Raw genomic sequence first — 22,415 nt, 5'->3', positions numbered from 1 at the left:
TTAAAAAGAGTACAAACTTAAGCGCAAATACGAATCGGTTTTAGTAATAAACATATTTTCTAAATTATAACTTATTCAAACATATAATAAAGAATTTCAAAACCATAGTATTCTAAATTGCTTGATTTCCACGTTTATAAAGGGCAGTAATTTCTTAGAAAGAATTCAGCTTTCTCCCTTGAAACATAAGCAAATTAAGCTCTCTGATGTTACCAAATTATGAAGGGATTGAACCTTACAAAAAGTTTTGTCCTAAAACTTTCATCCTTTAACGGAAAAGTTCAGATAAGTTTCTCGAATTTCAACTAAAAATTAATTTTTTAGATTATGTGGTTTTGATTTCCACATATAGAAAGAACAACAGTTTTCCGTAATTTGCACATTTCTCATGAACAAAACATATGCTCTTTTCATGAATTAAGGTTGTGTAATGCTTTGATAAATATTTTAGAAAGATGCGCATTTCTAATGTTTGTGCAATATGCTTGCTTGATTTTCACATTTATAAACGACAAAAATCTCTTAAAAAAATGCGGCTATCTCCCTTAATTTACTCATTTTTCCTTTAGAATTTTTTTTTACAAAATACGTTACTGAACCCCATGCCTTAGACCATGCATCACAAATATTTGGATTATGCAACCTTCGTTCTCAAATTTATGAAGAATGGTAATATTCCGTAATTTGAACATCTCTCCTTTAAAACAAGTTTTTTTAAAAGTACGTATAATTCACCTGAAAGGACTCGATACTAAATTGCAGTTAATATCTGCCTTTGCTATAGATCATGTGAAATGATTTATATACGTTGAAACTGAAAGGCAAAATGATATAAATCAGGTAGAGAGACATCCAGCTATCTGTCTGATGCAGAAGTTTGTTCACCTGAAAGGACTGGATACTAAATTACAGTTAATATCTACCTTTACTGTAGATCATGTGAAAGGATTTATATACGTGGTACTAAATTGCAGTTAATATCTGCCTTTGCTAGGGGTGGCAAAAATACCCATACCCACGGGTACCCGTGGGTAAAATCCGTCACGGGCATGGAGCGGGTAGCTAAACGGGTATCAACGAGTATCATAAACGGGTATTTGACTACTCATTATTATATGGACACGGATTTGATTGTATCCATACCCACGGGTACCCATACCCGATAATAAATTAAGTAAATTACTAAAATATCTGTATATATCATATCTTATTACTTAAAGTTGTTACCTTATTGAAGAAAATTTTACCGCCCACCTAAAAATCCTCAATAATAACCTATTTTTATTTTAAATTTTTTTAATTCATCTTATTAAGTTCACCGTTTCCACTTCATTCACATCATAAAACATATAGATTATATAACAATATGAATTTTCTATGGATTATGTATGATTTATGAAATTTTGAATGGATGATGTATGGATGTTTAATAGTTGAAGTTTTTTTGTAATTAAAAAAAGTTATTATTTATACCAAAAAATAAATAAATTCAAAACTCCATGGGTACCCATGGATACCTCAATACCCACGGGTACCCGTATAGTGGGCACCCACGAGGATACGGGGCAGACACGGGTATCATATTTATCCAACGGGGCGGGGACATGTATCATATTATCCGTACCCATGGGTATCCATTGACATCCCTAGCCTTTCATGTAGATCATGTGAAAAGATTTATATATGTTTGAGCTAAAACACAAAATGATATAAATCAGGTAGAGAGGCTTTCAGCTATCTGTCTGATGCAGAAGTTTGTTCACCTGAAAGAACTGGATACTAAATTGCAGTTAATATCTGCCTTTGTTGTAGATCATGTGAAAGGATTTATATACATTGAAGCTGAAAGTCAAAATGATATAAATCAGGTAGCTTTGGTAATAGGGTTTTCATTGGTTTATAGATAGATATCAATTATTACTAGAAAAGCGTTTCTTCCGCTAACTAAATATGTTTTCATTTGTTACTCGTGATCAAGCCATTTTGAAGATTTAATTTTGTAATCCGTAATGCAAGAGTACTCTAAATATTGTATTATGATTTATAATTATTTGTCATTTCGCAATCTATCCTTTCAATATAATATTTTATCAAATACGTTACTGAACCCCGTGCGAAGCACGGGTTGGTAACTAGTTCCTTAAAAAAAAATATTGATTCGGACCACCTATGCTGAATGACTCCCTTTATTTGATTAGTGTCATGCTTTGGATTGGAATAAAAAGCATACACCATCCGATCATTATTATAAGGAAAAATTTTCATTTTGCATTCATTCAATTAATGATGTGTGTGGTCTTTATTATAAATCACATACATCATTTAATAAATGAATTTAAAATGTTAATTTTTGCTTATAACAATGATCAAAGATATCCTAAAGTTGATCCATTGGCGAAGAAACTAATGCACAAAACTTTATAATTGACTTAGTCAATAGCGACTTGGGAAACAATGCATGTCTAGTCTCTAGACGTAACCAGTGGGGAATTAAAAACCTATACATAGAAATAAAGGGTACCTCTCAAAAATGAAAAGAAATATGTGTGTCAACATTTAAGAGTTGGTTATATAAAAATAGATAAAGTTTAACTATATTTCTAACATTTTTTTTTTCAACATTAATTCTTTTAGTCGGTGAAACTCATAATTCTCATCATTATTTATGTGTGATATTTTTAAAATTTGGGAACAAACGAGTTTTACTCAATAAAAAAATTAAAATTAAAACGAGCATTTAAAAGAGAGTGTGCATAACATTTATAAAACGAGCCACTTTTGATATGGCTTCTTTTAAATTTAGAACTGAATTAATTATTTTTTCACAAAAACATCTATAATTATTGTACATATTCTTTTGTACTCTTTTTGTCTCTGAATATATCATTTTTTGTGGTGTCCGGGGTTCTAACCTTGGATTTTGCATATGTTATGCATTGTTTTTACCAATTGAGCTAAATTCACGTGAACATCTCTGAATATATCTAACAAACGGAGTACTATAACTAAATATAAATACTTTGAGATAAATCAATTCATCCTCCTAATTGATAAATTTATACAATATACAAATTGTTAACAAATTCAATAATATAATTATTTTATATTTTATTTTTTTGGGATTTAGATAAAGAGATTTTATATTTAGGATCGAAATTAAGACTTGAGAAGAATTATTGCAGAGGTTAATTTGACATAAAGTTGTTGAACGTAAATGGAGGGGTAGATGCTTCCTTTATTTGGGCCCTCAAATATAACCAATAATCATATGTTCACACATACTATAAATGAATCAAATTAGCGTGTGACAATGAGAATGACCGACGAGCTCATTCATTAGATCTCAAAAACAAAACAAAAAATAGTTTGAAATCCTTTGGTCCAAAAATGTGGATTGCCTTTCTTATTATTTGCGGTTTGATTGTGGGAACTCAGTCTGCTGCTACTGTGACATCTCAACTTCAAATGGAAGCAAATGCAATATTGAAAAGTGGATGGTGGAACACATTTGATCCACTCTTCAATATCTCTGATCGTTGTAATTGGTATGATATTATTATATCTTGCAACGAGGCTGGAAGCATAAAAGCAATCAAAATAGACTCTTGGGGAAGTCAATTTATAACAGTTAACTTGTCTACTCTCAACTATTCTGCTTTTAACAATTTAGAAAGCCTTGTTATAAAAGAAATTGGACTACTAGGGACTATCCCAAAAGAAATTGGTCATCTCTCTAAGCTCACTTATCTTGATTTGTCTAACAATTTTCTTGATGGCCAGGTACCTCCTTCAATATATAATCTTAGACAATTAAACTACCTAGATATCTCTTTGAACTCTTTTCAAGGTTCCATCCCTCCCAAATTGTGGTTGCTAAAAAATCTCACTTTCTTAGATCTATCTAACAATAGATTCAAAGGTGAGATACCTTCTTCACTAGGAAATCTCAAACAGTTACAACAACTAAACATCTCACACAACAACATTCAAGGTTCCATTCCTCTTGAGTTGGGAATCCTGGAAAGTATAACTACATTAGATCTTTCTAACAATAGACTCACTGGAAACTTGCCAATTTCTCTTACAAATCTCACACAATTAGAATACCTTGACATCTCATACAATTTTCTCACTGGTTTCCTTCCATATAACTTTGATCAATTAACTGAATTGCAAGTGTTGATGTTAAATAACAACTCCATCAGTGGGACCTTTCCAATCTCGTTAACAAATCTCTCTCAATTAGAAACCCTTGATATTTCCCACAATTTAATCCATGGTGTCCTTCCTTCCAAAATATTTCCATTTATTGATTACGTAACTTCCATTGACCTCAGTCACAACCTCATTGGTGGTGAAATCCCTTATGAGCTTGGATATTTTCAAAGTCTTATTTTAAACAATAATAATCTCACTGGAACAATTCCAAAATCTATTTGCAATGTTAATTTTATGAACATTTCCCACAACTATTTAAGTGGTCCCATTCCAAATTGTGTTGATCCCTATAGAGTAATAGGGAACAAGGATTTATGTATCAACATTCCATACAAGAAAATACACTTCCAATTCCAAACTTGTGCATATCCCAGGAAAAGTAATAAAGTAAAGCACCATGTTTTCATTGCTCTTCCTATCCTTATTATTCTAATCTTAGCCTTATCACTTATCATATGCTTCAAATTTCCTCATACTTCTGTTAAGAACAAGCATGCAAACACAACAACAACAAAGAATGGGGATTTGTTTTGTGTATGGAATTATGACGGGAAAATAGCATTTGATGACATTATTAAAGCAACAGAGGACTTTGACATGAGATATTGCATTGGAACAGGAGCATATGGAAGTGTTTACAAGGCACAATTACCAAGTGGCAAGGTTGTTGCCTTAAAGAAACTTCATGGATATGAAGCAGAGGTTCCATCTTTTGATGAGAGTTTCAGAAATGAAGTGAAAATATTATCGGAAATAAAGCACCGACATATTGTGAAGATTTATGGATTCTGCTTGCACAAAAGAGTCATGTTTTTGATCTATCAATACATGGAGAGAGGAAGCTTATTCTCTGTCTTGTATGATGATGTAGAAGCCGTGGAATTCAAGTGGAGGAAAAGGGTTAACACTATTAAAGGAGTTGCATTTGCTCTTTCATATCTTCATCATGATTGCACTGCTCCAATACTGCATAGAGATGTATCTACTAGCAATATCTTGCTAAACTCTGAGTGGCAGGCAAGTGTTTGTGACTTTGGCACAGCACGACTCCTTCAATATGATTCATCCAATCGAACTATAGTTGCTGGAACTATTGGATATATAGCTCCTGGTAAATTAATTATTGATATTTTTTTCTTTCTTGTTCTGTTTTTTCTGTTCTTCATTTTTATATGATGCACAGCATGCATATTCATAATCCACATAAGTAACATACATGTTCATTACTTTTTCATGCTAAATAGTAATTTTCAATTATTTTCTTTGGATTCTTTTAAATACTCGTGATTATTTGATCAATGCAGAGCTTGCTTATACTATGGCTGTGAGTGAAAAGTGTGATGTATATAGTTTTGGTGTAGTGGCACTTGAAACTTTAGTTGGAAAGCACCCTGGGGATTTATTGTCATCACTTCAATCAACATTGACACAAAGTCTCAAACTATGTCAAGTATTAGACCAGCGTCTTCCACTTCCAAATAACGACGTAGTTATACGTGACATAATTCATGTTGCCGTGGTTGCATTTGCATGCTTAAATATCAATCCTCGTTCTCGACCAACAATGAAACGTGTGTCACAAAGTTTTGTCACGGAGCTCACACCATTAACCATTCCTTTGAGTGAAATTTCGGTGCAGCAACTAATGAGTGAAGAACTCAAAGCATTATTTTATATTGCGAACCCTTGAAACAAAGACTACAGAATGAATTAAGTTGAGTTTGTTATTATTCAATAATAAAGACATTGTCTTTTTTTTTTTCTTCCGAAAAGTTGTCGAAAAATGCTGTAAAACTTTGTTGTTCTGATATATCAAACATAAGCATATATGTATTCACATTTCTGCTTTTGAATAAAATTTAACTCCTTCTGTTTCAATTATTATGTTAATTGAATTAAAAGATAAAAGGTATTGCAATTGCTTCAATCAAAATATCAAGGTTTACAAATTCAACAAAAAAAATCTTGATGTACTTACTTGGTGATTATTACTTCAATAACTGAATGAAAATTTTCTTTTTTGTACTTCATTTATCAATGTATCTGAGTAAACCAAACAACTATTCTCGTCCCTGAAACTAAAAGAAAATCTTCAAACTGTCAGTTCTGTTAGCTAACTCAACTGTTATTGATTATGCGATCCAAATGTTAGAAACCAAAGAAGCATAACATAGTCTTTTGAGAAAAATAAGCAACTTATTTTGAGATGAGTTTGGAAACCACTTTAAAGTAGTCACACTCACACAATGTCACATTCTTGATAACCAATTCTTAAGCAATTTATCAGTGGTCACACTTATTTTGTTTTCACTAGCTAGAGTTTTTAAGTATATAGTCCTCTCACTTGATACATCTAAAGACAGTGCAATAGACTTTAGATAAGTAAAGCAATCTTCAAAACAATTTTTCCACTTGCAACGATAGTTAAGGCTGCACACAGCTACCCTTCTAAGACTTAACCTAGAAGGGGAGTGAAAGTGTTACTTTGTTCTCTCATTCTCTTCAACTCAAGGATAATTTGTTTTCGGTTTTTTTGTCTTGGTGTAAACGTATTTTACACTATTAATCATGTAGGTTAACATAAAATTTAAAAGTCTCTGAACTGTTAGTAAAAGAAGATTAAACTATTATCTTAACTGTTTAAGAAGCTTCATAAGATGCATACAATTGGGTACAAGTTGTATGAGAAGATAACAAACCTTTACAACCATATATGATGGAGCATCATAATGCTTCCCGGGTACAGCCATGTGGATAGTGCTGCATCAAATTTACTCTGCTTAAAAATTATACAAAGTTCCTCCGCAAAAAATTAGCTTTAAATTTGATTTATTAGGTCCAAATTTTCATTGCCTTAATAATTTTGAAATTTGTGTGTTTAGAAAAATTCATATTTAATTCATTACATGTTAAAAAAATATAATTTGTTATAAAAAAAAAGGTTTCTTATAATGTTTTCAACATGTAAAAATTCATTCAAAAATTTGTAAGTTTAAGCATAATTAAACCAATTTTAATTTAACATGGACTAAACCTTCGACAGAAATTTTTTATCGTGACCAAATCATGACACTTTTTTTTTATGAGGACTAAAAACAAAATTCGTTATATTTACCGGGACTAAAAACTTATTTAACTCTAAAATTTATTTGGAAATATAATTCTTTGTTACGGTGATAATGTGAAACCAAATTGAAAACATTTTCTCAATTATAACCTTTCTATTGAATTTTCCTAAACATTCAATGGCAAAAACAAGAATAACAACATGGAATCCTTCAAACTCTTTGATATGTTTTTCAACAGATTGCTTGTGTATCCAAAACCAAACTCAATGTTGCCCTTTTCCTCTCATTAATTAGTAAAACAAATTCAATGTTGCCCTTTTCCTCTCATTCAATTTGTGTTCATTCCCATAATCCTTTGTATGATTGTACTTGAATGATACAAAAACAATCATCTATGATGAGTTCAACAAAATAAACAGAGGAATGGTGAAAAAGTAAAAATGGGGTTTGTTTTCCAAAGGTTATAAATTGATGTTTCTAATTTCTACACCATTGTTTTTTTTTCTTTTTTTCCCTTTATTCATGTATAAGTTCTTAAACTCTTTTGCTATAACTATGTTTATCCTGAGTAGCTAATTACCTATTGATTAGGTCTCGCATGCTAAACTACTAAATAATAATATGATTTTTTTAGCTTCTTTGCACGATATTTTCTTTCCTTTTTTTCTTTCTTTATCAACCATATAAACTATAAATAAGTTGAAACTAAGTTGTTATGGTTTATTTTTTTCAAAGACTAAAAATTGTATTAAACATCAATTTTCGCCTCTTTGAAGCTTGCAGCAGCCTTTATAACCTTTGGAAACCAAACCTCATTTTCTATTTGACATTTGGATTTTATAGTGTTAGGATTGCGCCAAGATTTATACAGATCGCGTTGCGATATAAAACTACTTCACGTGTCAATGCTTTAGTGTCCCGAATCATGTCACGATTGCTTCAGATCGCACCACAATTTTCGACAAATGCATCCAATTTTTGTAGCTCAAATCACACCGTGATTGATTTTGATCATGGCGCTATTTCTTCAATTATTCTACTTCTGTCTTTGCTTCCTTTTCATTAGTGCAACACCCACGTTATTGGCCTATGAAACATATTTGTAATAAAACTTATATGTTGCTAAAATCAACTAAAACACCATGTAACTTGACTACAAACCGCCCTAAATGGCTCTAAAAAACAGTTAAATAACTAATATGACAGAGTGGCATCACCTTATGATGCTAACGAAAGAGTGCTAAAAGAGGTATTCAACATGCACTACGACATATATGGTATTCAGTTAAACTTTTTCGGTAATATCTAAAAAATTGTTACTGATTCTTAGTTGGTAACACATGTTTGTAACACTTATGGAAATTCGTTACATTTTTTTCATTTGAAAAAGAAATTCGCTTAAAAACTATGTATTTAGTGGGTTGCTCTAAAAAAAAAAACTATGTATTTAGTGGATGGTTTGTCTATGTGTGCGTAAGATTCATAAAGGGTCGGTCGACTCTTTCTAGAAGATTTAAATATCTCAAAGCGAGATTGTGCGCATCTCTCTTATATAGATGTAATTGTTTGTCCAAATTTTGATAGGTTGAAAGACAAGATCGGAGTTCTGATTGGTATTGGCTTCCGTTGGATGTGACCATCGCCACTGGCATCATGTGGTGTACGTCACTAGTGTTACAGAGAAAGTCGTCGCGGATGTGGGGTGGCACTTGGTTGAAGAAACGGCTAGCGTGTTGGACGATGGAAACATCATTGTTTTTGTTTTTGCGAGAGGAAGAAGAAAAAGAGCTCCGGAAGTGGAAGAGGAGATCAATTGGTGAGGAGGTTGAGGCTGGTTTGAAGAGTTTTTGAGAATGAAAGTGTGGATTTCAAGGAATGTTTTCAAGGTTTTTTTCTTTGATAATTGAAGGTTAGGATTTACGCTTTGTTTGGGTCCATCTTATTGAGTTGTTGTTGTTTTGACTCACTAATTAACTGAAGATAAGTTTAATATCAAAATAATAAACAAAAAAATACATTTGAGAATCTAAATGTCTAACAAAAGATACATCAGTGTTATACCCCATTTTTTGACGTAACCAAAACTTTCTTTCTCCTCATTTTCTAAAAATTTTTCAAAAAAAAAAAAGGTCACCATTGACCAAGGTCAACTGTTGACCGAAGTCAACCTTTGACCAAGGTCAACGGTTGACCAAAAGTCAACTTTTCAAAACAAACCTTTTTTTTCACACCAAATGCATTCCCATTATTGTTTTTTTTCCTTAGTTACTTGTTTTACAAGTTAACTTCAAATTTTCCTTTTTTTATGCATTTTTATTTTATTTTATTTTATTTTTTCACATTTTTATTTTATTACTTCATTCTCAAGAAAACTCAATTTAATCACAAAAATCACAAACTTTACACCATTTTGTTTTATTATTTTCAAAGTCACAAAATTCATTTTCAAAAATACCAAAAAACACTAACTTTAACAAATTCACACAAAATGCACATTCCACTCTCATTTCATTTCTTTCCCCACAAACTGTGCTTCTAGATTCTTCTTCACATATAACAACTCATCATTATCCAACACATCATCACTCACCACCAAAAATCATCCAAAAAAGTTTCAAAAACTCATTTTTTTTGCAAAATTCAAAACTACCCTTTCTTACCTAATTTTTGCACTCTTGGTGACCAAGTCACTCCCTCTATGAGTACCCAACAACTCATAGATAGAGGGGGCCGAAATTTTGAGTGGCCAAAATCACCATTTTCATCAAAAATTCCAAAATCTCCATTTCTCCATGAAACTTCACCATTCTTCAACCAAAAGTTCATAAACACTTCCAACAAACCAAAAACACTCAAAAACTAAAGAAAAACAATTTAAATTCGTGAAAAAGTGATAGTGAGTTAGACCATTTAAAGGCTCAATTAAGGTGGGTTTTGATGTTTTTATTCCCCTGGAGTTGTTATGATGCTTTCCCTTTAATTATTTTTGCTTAATTCACTGTTTTGTTGAGTTTTATTTTTTTGTTTCAAAACCTTTTTCTCGCTTTTATCTCTATACAAACATTCAATGTGAAATCTAAGCTTAGATTCATGATCAGCGTGAAAATCCAAGCAAAATGGTATTTTAGTTTGTGAGATTTGGTGAATATTTGAGTTTTTCAAAATTTTCAAAAATGGTAGTATATTGGTGTTGTTGTAACCGTGAATGAGTTTGTGGTTGGGGGAGAAGAAGTTGACTTCTCTCCCCCTTGACTAGTGGGTTCCACAGTTTTGTATTATATGCTGGTTGTTACTACACCTCCACTGTTTCACTTCTGCACCCCCTTTTCCCTCTATTTTTTTCTCTCTCTTGTTCTAAAAAACCTTTTATTTAATTTAGTTTGCTTTATTTATTTATTTCTTCTGTTTTTTTTTCCTTTTTAAGCACACATATTTGTGTGCAACATTTTAGGACTTTTAGTTTTTATTTTTTTTCTATTTTTTTTTGCTTTTATTGCTTTATTTTATAGTTTAATTTCATTGCACTTTATTTAATTTTTAGCTAGTTTAATGCTTACTTGATCTTTATGCCTTTTTTCTCTTTTAGATTTTTTTTTTATTACCTTGCATTTATTTATTTAGTGTAGCTTCCATCTCTTGCATTTTATTTCTTGTCATTTAAATTATTAAAGTATTTGAATGTAATTAGGGAATGATGTAATTTAGTTTGTGCACTTTATTTATTCTTGTCATTTATTTTTTCCTTGAGACCTTAGAATGTATCTAGGAACCATGTAAATATCCATAAATGAGAAGTAGCACCGACACTCACACATTTATTTACCGCTTCACGTTATAACCGCGATCGAGACAAAAATGACTTAGGGATAATTAGGTTATTAATTTGACTTCAAAATTTTCTTAAAATTAAACCACTAGTAATATTAGGTTCACTTACTTGAGAGTTTGCTTGGGATCCAACGTCCTTTGTAAATTTCTCATTTTTTTTCATTTCATTACGTCGTTGCGTTTAGTTTCTTTAGTTTACCGTTAACTTAGAAAAATCTTTTATCTCAAAAATCAAATATGTCAAACTTCAAATATTTTCTTAATAGACCTTGGACTTTAACCCAAGTGTTTTTCCTTTTATTTTCTTAATCAAAAGTTTAATCAATTTAACATCCACATTAGACATGGATTTCTTGTAATTAAAATTAACTCTTGTCGCTCTCTCCATCTTGTATTTGTTGTAAAAAATGAGGCGGTATCGCGACCTTCAAAAACAACACCGATAGGTACCGGTTTAGTTCTTCAATTTTACCAATGCGAGCTTGAAATGGAATTTTGACTTTAAACAGTTTCACATTAACGGTTGGTTTGACATCGCCGGAACCTTCGCCGGAAGCATCATCACCGGAAGCTTCATTTTTGGTTGGTTTCGGTTCAACGTCATCATCCGCGACATTGTCAACCATCTCACTATATATCTATTAAATGAAAAAAATAACAAAGGAAGAATAAATAAATTACTTGTGGAACAAGCTAACCAAGAACAAAAGTGGCGCAAAAAATTCACAAAACATGACTGTATAGTGGCGTGACTTAAGTCACGCAACACTTTAACTCCTGCGTGACTTAAGTCACGCAGCCTTTAACCCTTGCGCAAGTTAACTTGCGCACCAAGCCCTACTGCCTACGAAAAACTGACGAACTAAGCACAAAAACCAGCAAAATGAGATGAGTTTTGATGATACAATACTTGATATTTGGTGCTGGATGAGCGTAGAAACTTTCTTCCTGACGATTTGCAATGGTTTGGGATGAGGATTTTGACCCAAAAATTCACACGTTTTGGGTTTTTCAAGGTGGAGGGAAAGAAAATGGTGCTTGGAGTATGGATTGATGGGTTTTGTATGAAAACAGTAACTCCGTGTGACTTAACTCACACTGCGTGAGTTAAGTAGCGCAGTTTTACTTAAGTACCGCAGCGTTACTTAAGTAGCACATGAGTATTTTGGGCAAGGCTGAAGGGCGCGAGTGTTTTATGTTGGGGGAAGAGCATAAATCTAAATTGAAATAGAGAGAAAAGGATGAAAAAGAGTGATTTCGGGTTAAAATTTGACCCAAAACCACCTCCTGAATAAAAAAAAATGGAAGGAAGGACCTAAAGAGAGAAAACTAGAGTCGGCATTACCGTCATTTCCATTTATTTTCCGTCATATTATCTACTTTATCTTCTTTTATTTTCCTTAAAGACCAAAAATAAGTTTTTTTTTTCTTAAGAATAAATTAGTTTCCCTCAAAAGTAAAAATAACTTGCAAAGAAAATGGTGTTATATACGTTGGAGAAGGTTGATAAGTCTCCTTTGAGTATTGGTTAAAGTACTAAAATACTTGTAAGTAAGTTTTGCATTAAAAAATTGTGTAATTATCACTCCCTTGGTCTCATAATACCCAAATCTTTTGTTCATTTTACACATATTAAGAAAAAGACTTAAATTTCCATTTGACTGTTGCAAATATTAATCACTTGAAAAATGGTCATAATTACATCTGATTAGTAATGGACGAAAATTCAAATGGACTATATTTGCAGGGACGAAAGACCTATTTAAGCCAACCACCTCGTCTAATCGTCACTTGCCACATGGGCACCACGTCGCTAATGACAGCCCATGTAACGCCCACTTTTTTAATTATTTGATTTATTCTTTGTTACTTGATTTATTTGGTTTATTTATTGAGCCTAGAAATATATTTATATATATTTATATGAATTATGTGATGAGATGTGAATATTGATATGACTTATATGTTTATATGAACTATGTGATGTGATGTGTATATTTATATGATTTTATATGATTTATATGATGTGGTGTGATTTTATGTGATTATATATGTGATGTGAATTTAGAATATATTTATATGATTTATGTGTTTTGAATAATTATGTAATGTGAGTCTGGAAATATATTTATATTTATGTGATGTATTTATGTGAATATATGTTATTCGGTGTATAATATACTTGTTATTTTGTGTGAAAATATATATATATATGTTATTTGGTTTATTATTTATTAGATTATATTTAGTAGGTAATTATAATTATTAGAAAGAGTAAATAGAATAGTTGGAGGGTTATAAATATGAGAGACTAGGTTGGAATAGCTATTACGTAGAAACTGTTTTGTGAGAAGAGTAGCCACCAAAAAGAAGAGAGAAAGCAATTTCCGTTTTTCTGAAACCTACCTCAGTAAAACAATGATATCTCACTCGTTAACCGTTGGATCGTGACGATTTTTGGACACAGCATTCACAACACCTGGGTCTACCTTTTCACCGTTCGGATCGTCGAAACAAGGTCTGAGTTGAGAGAAAACTATCGCGCACTGAAGCAGTATTTTTGGGTGTTTTCATCACTTTGTTTTTCGCAAGCTTTGTTCATCTGAATTAAGGTAAGGGTGAGACTAGCTTTCAATATAATTAAGGGTATGGTTCTGAGAATTGAATTTAACATGATTAGGTTGAGTTTTGGTGAGAATTGAGATTAGGGTTAAATGACCGATTTGATGATTAAACCATGAAAAGATGTTAGATTGATGCAAAATTAGTTTACAGACCTTAGATATTGTCTAGGGTGTTAATTAGATGCCATATGGATGAAAGAATCATGAAGATAGGTGAAAAGTTGTGATTTTTAGGTTTTTGGCCGTACTGACATTCATCGCTCGCAACTGCGAGTAGAAACACTCGCAACGGCGAGCTGCACCGCATCGCTCGCAACTGCGAGCAACGTTACTCGCAACTGCGAGTAGGACCTTCGAGCTCGCCATTGCGAGCAAATTACTCGCCACTGCGAGTTAGGCTGTTAGTTGCCCAAAATTGTCCCGATGCGATTCTTTCGCACGTGTAGTCATGAGTTGATCTTATAAGTAAGAAAAATGGTTGTTTAGGATACTTTCAGAAGTTCCAGAGGTCTGTTTAGGTGACTGAGATTAGTGGTGATGATGTATAAGAATTATTTAAGATGCGTTATGATTATAAGTTGTTATGATTCATTCCCTTTAATGTTGATATGTTATTTAGACGCTATTATATGTTGTATCTTGCTGCTGTTTTCTGTTGTCGACTGTTAGTGTCTTGAGGTTGCATGAGTCGGTCTATGTTGTTGGAATTTAAGAAGTTGTCCATGATTATGAGTCGTATGAGTTGTACACGTCGTTGTCTAAGTTGTTGGAAGTTGAGTCCATTGCATACTCATATAAGTTGGTTGAGGGCTTGATGCCCTGGAATGCTTAGTCATTCACATGATTGGTGAGGGCTTGATGCCCTGGAGCTTTTGCTCACTATGTTGGGGGCTTGATGCCCTGAAGAGCCTAATTACGCTCATATAAGTTGGTTGGGAGCTTGATGCTCTGTATTGGTACCACATGCATGATGAAGTTGTCTAAGTTGTTGATGAAGTTGTCTAAGTTGTTGATGAAGTTGTCTAAGTTGTTGATGAGGTTGTCTAAGTTGTTGTTGAGGTTGTCTGAGTTGTTGTTGAAGTTGTAGTTGCATTGTAGAGTCGTCATAACTTATATTTAATGATGATTTAACGATGATGTCTGACGATGATGCCTTTAATGATGATGTTTGATTATGTTTTGATGATGATGCTTTGATGATGACGTTTGATTATGATTTGATGATGATATTTTGATGATAATGTCTGTTTATGATTGATGATGATAATAATATGATACTAAATGATTATTAATGCTGATGTTTATGATGTCTTAAGTTGTTAAATATATGATGATACTTGATTATGACTTAATGATGATTTTTGCTTATGAATTAGAGATGATAATTGTTTACGAACTAATGATGATATTTGACAATGATAATTGAATATGATTTGATATAATGCTAAATGGTAAATGTTTTAAATGTAAATGATGATTTATGTTGTTAAATGCATTTTGACGAATTATATGTTTAATTTATTGACTGTGAAATCTCACCCCTTCTGCGTATATGTTGCCTCGACCGTGGGTAATGTGCAGGTAATAAAGATTAGAAGTGTTCGTGAGAGGACTCCTCACTTGTGTCTAGGTGCTCTGATATGTAACGGGATGGGGCTTGCTTTCATGAACTTTTTATGAATAAACATTAACTAAAACTTATGAGATTTCTGATAAGGCCTGTGTGCCAAGACTTTTATTATGTCGAATAATTTCCGCTGCATGATTATAGATTTTGACGTTGAATTTTGAAAGATAATTATTATTATCTATTTTGTGGTTTTAAGGAAGTATGTGACATTCCGTTTGTGATTTATGATGAAATTTTCAAGTTGGGAAAACGGGGTGTTACAATTGGTATCAGAGCAGGTCGGTCTGTCCGGCCAAGTAGTAGAGTCGTGTCAAGCAACGTAGTGTTGTGTAATAATTTTACATTGTCTTTTGTTGTTCTGACTTGTTGTTTGATTGTATGTTGTTTAAAATTGTTGTTTGTTGTATAGACTAATCCAGAGTTGTTTGCAGGATGTTTAATTTTCGAGGACGAAAATTCTTTAAGTGGGGGAGAGTTGTAACGCCCACTTTTTTAATTATTTGATTTATTCTTTGTTACTTGATTTATTTGGTTTATTTATTGAGCCTAGAAATATATTTATATATATTTATATGAATTATGTGATGAGATGTGAATATTGATATGACTTATATGTTTATATGAACTATGTGATGTGATGTGTATATTTATATGATTTTATATGATTTATATGATGTGGTGTGATTTTATGTGATTATATATGTGATGTGAATTTAGAATATATTTATATGATTTATGTGTTTTGAATAATTATGTAATGTGAGTCTGGAAATATATTTATATTTATGTGATGTATTTATGTGAATATATGTTATTCGGTGTATAATATACTTGTTATTTTGTGTGAAAATATATATATATATGTTATTTGGTTTATTATTTATTAGATTATATTTAGTAGGTAATTATAATTATTAGAAAGAGTAAATAGAATAGTTGGAGGGTTATAAATATGAGAGACTAGGTTGGAATAGCTATTACGTAGAAACTGTTTTGTGAGAAGAGTAGCCACCAAAAAGAAGAGAGAAAGCAATTTCCGTTTTTCTGAAACCTACCTCAGTAAAACAATGATATCTCACTCGTTAACCGTTGGATCGTGACGATTTTTGGACACAGCATTCACAACACCTGGGTCTACCTTTTCACCGTTCGGATCGTCGAAACAAGGTCTGAGTTGAGAGAAAACTATCGCGCACTGAAGCAGTATTTTTGGGTGTTTTCATCACTTTGTTTTTCGCAAGCTTTGTTCATCTGAATTAAGGTAAGGGTGAGACTAGCTTTCAATATAATTAAGGGTATGGTTCTGAGAATTGAATTTAACATGATTAGGTTGAGTTTTGGTGAGAATTGAGATTAGGGTTAAATGACCGATTTGATGATTAAACCATGAAAAGATGTTAGATTGATGCAAAATTAGTTTACAGACCTTAGATATTGTCTAGGGTGTTAATTAGATGCCATATGGATGAAAGAATCATGAAGATAGGTGAAAAGTTGTGATTTTTAGGTTTTTGGCCGTACTGACATTCATCGCTCGCAACTGCGAGTAGAAACACTCGCAACGGCGAGCTGCACCGCATCGCTCGCAACTGCGAGCAACGTTACTCGCAACTGCGAGTAGGACCTTCGAGCTCGCCATTGCGAGCAAATTACTCGCCACTGCGAGTTAGGCTGTTAGTTTCCCAAAATTGTCCCGATGCGATTCTTTCGCACGTGTAGTCATGAGTTGATCTTATAAGTAAGAAAAATGGTTGTTTAGGATACTTTCAGAAGTTCCAGAGGTCTGTTTAGGTGACTGAGATTAGTGGTGATGATGTATAAGAATTATTTAAGATGCGTTATGATTATAAGTTGTTATGATTCATTCCCTTTAATGTTGATATGTTATTTAGACGCTATTATATGTTGTATCTTGCTGCTGTTTTCTGTTGTCGACTGTTAGTGTCTTGAGGTTGCATGAGTCGGTCTATGTTGTTGGAATTTAAGAAGTTGTCCATGATTATGAGTCGTATGAGTTGTACACGTCGTTGTCTAAGTTGTTGGAAGTTGAGTCCATTGCATACTCATATAAGTTGGTTGAGGGCTTGATGCCCTGGAATGCTTAGTCATTCACATGATTGGTGAGGGCTTGATGCCCTGGAGCTTTTGCTCACTATGTTGGGGGCTTGATGCCCTGAAGAGCCTAATTACGCTCATATAAGTTGGTTGGGAGCTTGATGCTCTGTATTGGTACCACATGCATGATGAAGTTGTCTAAGTTGTTGATGAAGTTGTCTAAGTTGTTGATGAAGTTGTCTAAGTTGTTGATGAGGTTGTCTAAGTTGTTGTTGAGGTTGTCTGAGTTGTTGTTGAAGTTGTCTGAGTTGTTGTTGAAGTTGTAGTTGCATTGTAGAGTCGTCATAACTTATATTTAATGATGATTTAACGATGATGTCTGACGATGATGCCTTTAATGATGATGTTTGATTATGTTTTGATGATGATGCTTTGATGATGACGTTTGATTATGATTTGATGATGATATTTTGATGATAATGTCTGTTTATGATTGATGATGATAATAATATGATACTAAATGATTATTAATGCTGATGTTTATGATGTCTTAAGTTGTTAAATATATGATGATACTTGATTATGACTTAATGATGATTTTTGCTTATGAATTAGAGATGATAATTGTTTACGAACTAATGATGATATTTGACAATGATAATTGAATATGATTTGATATAATGCTAAATGGTAAATGTTTTAAATGTAAATGATGATTTATGTTGTTAAATGCATTTTGACGAATTATATGTTTAATTTATTGACTGTGAAATCTCACCCCTTCTGCGTATATGTTGCCTCGACCGTGGGTAATGTGCAGGTAATAAAGATTAGAAGTGTTCGTGAGAGGACTCCTCACTTGTGTCTAGGTGCTCTGATATGTAACGGGATGGGGCTTGCTTTCATGAACTTTTTATGAATAAACATTAACTAAAACTTATGAGATTTCTGATAAGGCCTGTGTGCCAAGACTTTTATTATGTCGAATAATTTCCGCTGCATGATTATAGATTTTGACGTTGAATTTTGAAAGATAATTATTATTATCTATTTTGTGGTTTTAAGGAAGTATGTGACATTCCGTTTGTGATTTATGATGAAATTTTCAAGTTGGGAAAACGGGGTGTTACAGCCCACCTCAGCAAAAAAACCTAATTAGGAATAAAAGTCAAATGATTAAATTTTGCAGTGGCAGATTGGAAGGATTAGTAACTTCAGGGACTAAAATTCAAATGACCTATATTTGTAGGGACGAAAGACCTATTTTAGCCTAAGAAAAATTGTATAAGTTAAAGAGAGAGAAAAATGTTCGGTTTTGAGTGTCTCGTCAAGTATTGATGCATTTTCCATTATTATAAACTCAAAGTAGAATATATTTAATTAAGAGTAATGAAAGCAATATTAATTAAAGTTATAATTGGAAAAAAATAATTAATATTATATTGAAAAGTGAAATGTGTCAATTATTTTGAGACAATTTTTTTGTGTGCAAATAACTCAGTTATTTTGGGATGAAGGAACAAACCTAAAAATTTGTATTACCAAAACTAAGTTTCTATTAGTAGATTTCTTAATCAATATTGTAAGAGTACTAGTTAGCAAGAAACATTAAAGTTGACTCATTGACGAGGAAAAACTCACACACTAAAGGAAACTAATGCACAAAATCTAGACCACGTCAAGAGGAAGATGCTTCCTTCATTGGGCCCCCCACATAACCAATAATACATATAGACTTGTTGCTAAGAAGATGAAGTTGTATTCTTTAGGGATGTTGCTTTCAATTTTTCACGTCCATACATACTAGACTTATCTTATGCAGTGACATATACGTAGAAAAATACATGAATTTAAAATATCAAAATTGGCGTGTGAGAATGAGATTGACCAACGAGCATATGCTAGTAGTCACATAACATTATAAAGGTTGTTTATGGTCATTCATTAGATCTAAAACAAATTTTTTAACTACAAATAGTTTCAAATTTCTTTGGTCCAAAAATGTGGATTGCCTTTCTTATTATTTGCAGTATGATTGTGGGAACTCAATGTGCTGCCACTGTGACATCTCATCAACTTCAAATGGAAGAAAATGCTATATTGAATAGTGGATGGTGGACCATGTATGATCAACTCTCCAATATCTCTGATCGTTGTAATTGGTATGGTATATCTTGCAACGATGATGGAAGCATAAAAGCAATCAACATAGACACTTGGGGAAGTCAACTTGCAACACTTAACTTGTCTATTCTCAACTATTCTGCTTTTAACAATTTAGAAAGCCTTGTTGTAAGAGAAACTGTACTACAAGGGAGTATCCCAAAAGAAATTGGGAATCTCTCTAAGCTCACTCATCTTGATTTGTCTCACAATTTTCTTAAAGGTGAGCTACCTCCTGAATTATGGTTGCTAAAAAATCTCACTTTCTTAGATCTATCTTACAATAGATTCAAAGGTGAGATACCTTCTTCCCTAGGAAATCTCAACCAGTTACAACTACTAAACATCTCTCACAACAACATTCAAGGTTCCATTCGTCATGAGTTGGGGTTCTTGAAAAATCTCTCTACATTAGATCTATCTCACAATAGACTTAATGGAAACCTGCCTAATTTTCTTACGAATCTTACACAATTAGATTACCTTGACATCTCATATAATTTACTCATAGGTACGCTTCCTTCCATTTGGTTTCCATTTAATAATTATCTAGTTTCCATGGACCTCAGTCACAACCTCATTAGTGGTAAAATCCCTTCTCATATTGGTAATTATTACAAACTTAATTTAAGCAATAATAATCTCACTGGAACAATTCCCCAATCTCTCTGTGATGTCTCTTTTGTGGACATTTCATACAATTGTTTGGAGGGTCCCATTCCAAATTGTCCTAGTCGTTATACAACAAACTATGATGTATGTTCACCACACAAGAAAAATAATAAATTAAAGCTCATTGTTGTCATTGTTCTTCCGATCTTTATTATTCTAGTAGTCTTCATCATATGGTTAAATCTTCATCATAATTCAACTAAGAAGTTGCATGGAAACTTAACAGCAACAAAGAATGGAGATATGTTTTGTATATGGAATTATGATGGGAAGATAGCATATGATGACATAATCAGAGCAACCGAAGACTTTGACATGAGATATTGTATTGGAACAGGAGCATATGGAAGTGTTTACAAGGCACAATTACCAAGTGGCAAGGTTGTTGCCTTAAAGAAACTTCACGGCTATGAAGCCGAGGTTCCATTTTTGATGAGAGTTTCAGAAATGAAGTGAAAATATTATCAGAAATAAAGCACCGACATATCGTGAAGCTTTATGGATTTTGCTTGCACAAAAGAATCATGTTTTTGATCTATCAATACATGGAGAAAGGAAGCTTGTTCTCTGTCTTGTATGATGATGTAAAAGTCGTGGAATTCAAGTGGAGGAAAAGGGTTAACACTATTAAAGGAGTTGCATTTGCTCTTTCATATCTTCACCATGATTGCACGGCTCCAATAGTGCATTGAGATGTATCTACTAGCAATATCTTGCTAAACTCTGAGTGGCAGGCCAGTGTTTGTGACTTCGGCACTGCTCGACTCCTTCAATATGATTCATCCAATCGAACTATAGTTGCTGGAACTATTGGATATATAGCTCCAGCCTCCAGGTAAATTAACCATTGCTATTTTTTCTTTTCTTTTTATGTTTTTTTTTTCCGTTCATTTTTATATGAAGCACAACATGTATATTCATAGTCCACAAAAATAATATACATGTTCAGTAGTTTTTCATGCTAAGTAGTAATTTTAAATTATTTTCTTTGGATTCTTTTAAATATTCATAGCGATTTGATCAATGCAGAGCTTGCATATACTATGGCTGTGAATGAAAAGTGTGATGTATATAGTTTTGGTGTAGTGGCACTTGAAACTTTAGTTGGAAGGCACCCTGGGGATTTATTGTCATCACTTCAATCAACATCGACACCAAGTCTCAAACTATGTCAAGTATTAGACCAACGTCTTCCACTTCCAAATAATTACATAGTTATACGTGACATAATTCATGTTGCCGTGGTAGCATTTGCATGCTTAAATGTCAATCCTCGTTCTCGACCAACAATGAAACGTGTGTCACAAAGTTTTGTCACAGAGCTTACACCATTAAGCATTCCTTTGAATGAAATTTCAGTGCAGCAACTAATGAGTGAAGAACTCAAAGGATTATTTTATATTGGGAACCCTTGAAAGAAAAACTTCAGAATGAATTAAGTTGAGTGTGTTATTATTCAATAAAGACATTGTCTATTTTTTATTTTATTTTTGTGCAGAAATTGTTGACAAATGCTGTAATATTTTGTTCAGATATCTTGAGAGTTAATAGAAACAAAAGAAGTATAGCAAAGTCAACTTATCAGAAGCTTAACTGTGTTAATTTGCGTTGAGCAATGGGAGAAAAATAAAGAACTAAAAATGAGTTGCTTAACCACTTTAAAGTGGCTCACAGTGTCAAATATTTAAGAATTTTCTTTGTTGCTTAACTGTGTTGAAGCAATCCTTAAGAATTTTGTCCACTTCTTTTTTTTCTTTCCAATTATGAGAAAATAAAGGAGTCTTAAACAACTCATATTTGTCCATTTCTGTGTGTTCATTTCACATAAGATGGAACGTAAAAATAAGCAAAGTTGTTTAATAATAAATTTTTTCTACTGTCATGTAATCGAACTAATAAACATAGAGGAAAATAAACAAGAGAAAGTAGATAGCTTGCAGCCCAAGTAATAGTTAGAGGGCAATTTTGTCTTTGTACTTGGTTCTTCATTTGTTAGTGAAGTTAGTTACAAAGCTCTCACTAGAACTTGTATATATACCAATGTAACACTTCAATAATTAACGAGAATTTCCATCATTTCATTCATTTTGTTTCTTTGATAATATGGTATCAGATTTACTCTCTCTCTTCTTGAGAGGAGTTTGTTACGATTCAGTT

General features: G+C 32.6%; 1 protein-coding gene, 1 long non-coding RNA gene and 2 pseudogenes across 5 annotated transcripts in view; all 4 read left to right on the top strand.

Annotated features, from left to right (window-relative positions):
- The window catches only part of LOC146903883 (uncharacterized), a 59,700-nt pseudogene that overhangs the window by 31,723 nt on the left and 5,562 nt on the right, over positions 1 to 22,415 (top strand). The window lies entirely within an intron of this gene.
- LOC146903884 (uncharacterized) lies at positions 3,281 to 21,839 on the top strand. 2 transcript variants are annotated; one of them, XM_085728171.1, is made up of 2 exons: positions 3,281 to 5,329; positions 5,523 to 6,096. In XM_085728171.1, exons 1-2 carry the CDS (start codon positions 3,388 to 3,390, stop codon positions 5,906 to 5,908), a joined length of 2,328 nt encoding a protein of 775 aa, XP_085584297.1. In that variant the 5' UTR covers positions 3,281 to 3,387; the 3' UTR covers positions 5,909 to 6,096. The 2 variants fall into 2 exon arrangements, with proteins under 2 accessions (XP_085584297.1, XP_085584296.1); XM_085728170.1 differs by lacking the exon at positions 5,523 to 6,096 and adding an exon at positions 21,288 to 21,839 and having other exon boundaries at positions 3,351 to 5,329.
- Positions 17,425 to 18,487, top strand: LOC146903886 (uncharacterized). Its single transcript, XR_015020066.1, has 2 exons — positions 17,425 to 17,637; positions 17,680 to 18,487. It is a non-coding gene; the product is annotated as an uncharacterized LOC146903886 (long non-coding RNA).
- Positions 19,376 to 21,443, top strand: LOC146903885 (uncharacterized; annotated as a pseudogene). Its single transcript, XR_015020065.1, has 2 exons — positions 19,376 to 21,093; positions 21,288 to 21,443. The product of XR_015020065.1 is annotated as an uncharacterized LOC146903885 (transcript).

This window comes from Medicago sativa, chromosome 7, assembly GCF_051527215.1.
Source record: "Medicago sativa cultivar Bolivia chromosome 7, Bolivia_mono, whole genome shotgun sequence".
Taxonomy (NCBI): domain Eukaryota; kingdom Viridiplantae; phylum Streptophyta; class Magnoliopsida; order Fabales; family Fabaceae; genus Medicago; species Medicago sativa.
This window is presented reverse-complemented; position numbering and strand designations above follow the sequence as displayed.

Coding starts and splice junctions, on each gene's coding strand:
- LOC146903884 (XM_085728170.1), top strand. CDS start 3,388: ATGTGGATTGCCTTTCTTATTATTTGCGGTTTGATTGTGGGAACTCAG. Junction 5,330..21,287: donor TATTGGATATATAGCTCCTG/GTAAATTAATTA, acceptor TGATCAATGCAG/AGCTTGCATATACTATGGCT.